The following is a 4,501-nucleotide window of genomic DNA, read 5'->3' as shown; positions in this document are numbered from 1 at the left end:
AGGCGCACGGCGCAGGTAAGGTTAGTGCGGGGTTCGCGCCTGGCCCGCTCCCCGGGACGGGACGAGCATCCTTCCCTCTCTCCTCCCCGGCACCTTTTCGTCCTGCCCGTCGCGCGGAGAACAGCCCTGCAGACAGCCCGGTCTGCACCCTCCGAGTCCGGCCCCACCGGGCTGCTGCCATCCCAGCTCACCCTGTCTCATCCCATCTCACCCCGTCCCGCCTAGAGACGCACCGTCCCGAACCTCTCGGTGTGATTTAGGGGTGAGTGGGCTCAGCATTCCCCGCCGAACCCGGTGGTGCCATCAAGATGACAGTGCAAGGCAGCAGGTTGCCCGAGCACCTGGCTGGGGGTTGCTGGCACTGGCTTTGTCTGACAGCATTAACTCCATATGAGATTGATCCTCTTTGCAGGGAATTAAGAAAACTGCAGTTAATGTCCATCATATTAAGAAGGAATATACAAGAATAGTATCCATACTACGGTGTTAACACAATATGCTAATGATGTATATTTACTCCAAATCAAAGCTCTGCTGTTATTGCATTAATACGTGGCTGTGAGCTTATGACCATGGCCACCCTGTTGAATATATGCTGTGAGTTTAATTTCATGCACAGTATTGAAGTTTCTGCATGACATTGTCATGACTCTGTTGCTTTGACATGCTGTAAGCTGTCTGTAGCAGAAAACCTCAGCGTAAATTACAGAAAACAGTTACACTGAGGCACTGCAATATGGAAAGTAAAGCTCTCAGAATAACTTACCAAACATAAGTATGTACTTAAAATTAATACATCGAGCTTTTTTTTAACATGTTGATCTGTTACTATTATCTCCTAGGTCTCATTTCTGAGAAAGACAAACAAAATTAATTTGAAGGATTTTTTTAAAGTGTGCTATAAAATAAGTGGTTTTGTTCCTCAGGAAGAAAAATGTGTCAGGCTTTCCATTGTAACACTAGTTTTCAAGAGTTTATTATTTTGTCATGAAGTTTTAGCTTTTAGTTGTATTATAGTTATCTTTTAATAAACTGTCCCATTTTAGGGCATTTTTTCTTTCCTCGGTCAGAGCAGAACCTTGACCTGACAGCACAAGTACCCCAAATTAGTAAAGAACAATTAAATCCAAAAGCAATCTGAACAGAGCTGCCTGTGTCAAGGGGTGAAGAGAGATTTCAGTAACAATTTTATTATAGCTTTATAATTGTCTATACTAGATAACTTGAGTTGGCTGCAGAATGAATGAAAATTTTCCAGAGCCACCAGTACTGGTGCGGGACAGAAAGGGGAGGCACCCACCTTATTGTTTAATCTGTTACTATTATCTCCTAGGTCTCATTTCTGAGAAAAACAAACAAAATGAATTTGCAAGGATTTTTTTAATGTGTGCTATAAAATAAGTGATTTTATCCTTCAGGAACAGAAATGTGTCAGAGGCAATCCAGGTGCTGTGATGGTGGCAGGGTTATTAGTTCAAGCTGAAGGCATTGATTTGAATAGATATCTTCTAGTCAGAGATGTACATCTCACAGGCCTGAGTAACAGAAACCAAACAAGAGGAGGGATAAACAGAAGGGATAAATTTTTTTACAGTCATGTGCAGTTTCTGTCATTAATCTCTTTTCCAGTGCTGAGCTATTCCTACTCTTTAGGTACTGGGCTCTAGCAGTTGCATTTACACAGTAGCATCATCCTCTATATGAGACCCACTGATTATTGTGCAGAGTATGGAAAACATGGTCCTGAGGAGGTGGAAGGATGAGAAGACGATGATCAAGAAAAATAACTTTAAAGATCCTAAAGATAGACAACCCAGAGAAAGCATCTTACATACCAAAATGAAAAACGGAGGCTTGTCCTCCCATGACGGTACCATGCCCTTTCCCTTCTCCATTTGTCTCTTTTTTTTCTTTTCCCCACCCTGTCTTCTCCACTGCTCCTTGTCATTTCCCATCATGCTCTCTCTGTCTTTGGAACATCACATCCTTGAGGTAAAAACTTTATCTCCTTAAGTAAGTGTAAAACGCTGCACGCTGCTTTGGCACTTAGCTGATGTGAGGACGCCAGAACAGTGAAACATCTTTGATATGCTGAAATTTGCATATGAAAATCCCCACCAAAGCAGCAGAGGTGTTATTAATCCATTCATAGACATGGCCAATGCCGTAAGATGGGGTGTGCGGGCATTACAGGACGGGAGCCCCTCTCTGCTGCCTGCTGTGGTATGAAACCAAGACAGAAATTGCCCCCAGTGCTCAGGTGTGTTGATACATCCTAGCAGCCAAACATCTGCATATCCTGGAGTGGTGGATAAGTCAAGATCTTAATTAAAAGAACCTAGGTGGTTAATTATTTTTTCAGTTTGGGAATGCGTGTTTGCCAGTGGTTCCCAGTTGCTGCCTCATGGGTGGGCTGTAAGGTTGCCTTCCCATGAAATCTGCCCTTACTTGCAGTTGTCTGATGTAGGACTGATCTTCTTCCCTTTGTGCGTTCCTAATCCCCATTGCAATAGGCAGCCAGAAACTGTCCAGGAGCTACTGTGCACTCTTAGACCCAGACTGAGTGGCTTCCACAGCCCATGTGAGATAAGTCTGTTGAACAAACCTTCACAGAATCATAGAATGGTTTGGGTTGGAAGGGGACCTTGAAGATCATCCAGTTCCAACTCCCTTGCCATGGGCAGGGACACCTTCCACTAGAGCAGGTTGCTCAGAGCTCCATCCAGTCTGTCCTTGAATACGTCCAGGGATGGGCCACCCACCGTTTCCCTGGGAAACCTGTTTCAGTGAGTCGCCACCCTCACGGTAAGCAATTTCTTCCTGATATCTAATCTAAACCTCCTCTCTTTCAATTTGAACTCATTCCTCCTTGTCCTCTTACTACATGCTCTTGAAAATAGTCTTGCCCTCTCTTTCCTGGAAGTTCCCTTCAGATACTGGAAGGCCTCAGTTGGATCACTGTCATGGTTTAGGAATTGGAGTCCCCAGATTAGTGCCCCCACCAAGACTCTCCAAAACCACATGCTGCCCTCTCCTGCTCCCCAGCTCTTCCCCTCCCACCTGCAGCAGGATGGAGTTGAGAATTGGAGGCACAAAAGGTAAAGATCACTAAATGAGATAAGATCAATTTACTGGAAACAGCAAGGAGATAAGAGATAAGAGAACGAACAGGAACAGCAACAATACTAATAACAGAAGGTGCAGTAAAAGAAATGGTTCACACAGAAACCTGCTGACAATAGACAATACCAGACTAGAAGGAACCCCTTCTCCCCAGAAGAGAATCCCCTTCCCCTGGCACCCCTGGCAATGACTGTAAGGTGGGATAGAATGACCTCCAGGTCCTGGCCATGCTCCCTTTCAATTTCTGAAAAAATTAACCCTGCCCTGTCCAGAACCAGGACAGTCACCCTGAAGTCTTCTCTTTTCCAGGCTGAACAATCCCAATTCTCTCAGCCTTTCTTCATAGCAGAGGTGCTCCATCCCTCTGATCACCTTGGTGACCCTCCTCTGGCCTTGCTCAAACATGTCCATGTCCTTGCTGTGCTGGGACCCCAGGGCTGGATGCAGCACTGCAGGTAGGGTCTCACCAGGGCAGGGCAGAGGGGCAGAATCCCCCCTCACCTGGTGCTTTGGATGCAGCCTAGGACACAACTGGATTTCTGGGCTGTGCGAGCACATGGCCAGGTCATGTCCAGCCTCTCACCCACCGCTCTGTTCAAATGGGTACATGGCCTCCACACAATCACACAAGCACATTTTGAATGTGATCTCATTATGCAACACACGAAACAAGTTACATTCTGGCTGTTGTCACACAGCCACACACACCAAAAAAACCCTCTAGAAATTATGCTGAGTGTGTTTAGTCTTTTTCAGGATTGCCTTTTCCCTAATTTCTTTTGGGAAATTGCTAATGGAACTTGCTGGAAGCCAACTGATCTGAATAGGACAGCTGCTGAGTTTGGGGATTTGTGTTTATTCAAAGTTTTTGGGTTGTTCTGCAAATTGGTCAGTTGCAAAGAAGAGCATTTTTTACAAATGCAGTGACATCATCTTCCTTAGGCATCTTCTAAAAATATGTACTATCTGATACATTCCAAAAGAAAGCTTTCTGCCTTTCAGAAGTGTCTTTATAAACTGGTGATACTTTTTGCCTCTTGCAGGATTGCTTAACAGTACCAGAACTACAGATCCATCCCTTTGGCTCCAGAGCTTTGCAAATAGACTTTTTCTTTTACCCTTTCAGGTTACACAGTATTCTTCATGCCAATGCAACAGAGTTGCACAATTATTTTAATACAGCTGTCTTGGATGAGAAATGATTTTGAAAGTATCTTGAAAGGTGTTGGAGTTTGGTAATTGACTCCTTAAAATTGAGCCTTTATCCCTTGTTGAGATGGTGCTCTAATTAATCAGAATAGAAGATCCCAGGAAACTGATTTCTTCATCCCTCCTCACAACAGTAGTTTTAATCTACTCACGCTGCAGAAACTCTTTC

The 4,501-nt window shown here is 44.5% G+C and overlaps 1 protein-coding gene across 1 annotated transcript in view; it reads left to right on the top strand.

Annotated features, from left to right (window-relative positions):
* Positions 1 to 4,501, top strand: part of LOC103622797 (protein LYRIC-like) — a 32,878-nt gene that overhangs the window by 1,547 nt on the left and 26,830 nt on the right. The window contains exon 3 of the mRNA XM_017744919.1: positions 3 to 15. Within this exon, the coding sequence (XP_017600408.1) occupies positions 3 to 15 (13 nt within the window). The remainder of the gene's footprint in view (positions 1 to 2; positions 16 to 4,501) is intronic.

This window comes from Corvus brachyrhynchos, unplaced genomic scaffold (genome assembly GCF_000691975.1).
Source record: "Corvus brachyrhynchos isolate BGI_N302 unplaced genomic scaffold, ASM69197v1 scaffold116, whole genome shotgun sequence".
Classification (NCBI taxonomy): domain Eukaryota; kingdom Metazoa; phylum Chordata; class Aves; order Passeriformes; family Corvidae; genus Corvus; species Corvus brachyrhynchos.
This window is presented reverse-complemented; position numbering and strand designations above follow the sequence as displayed.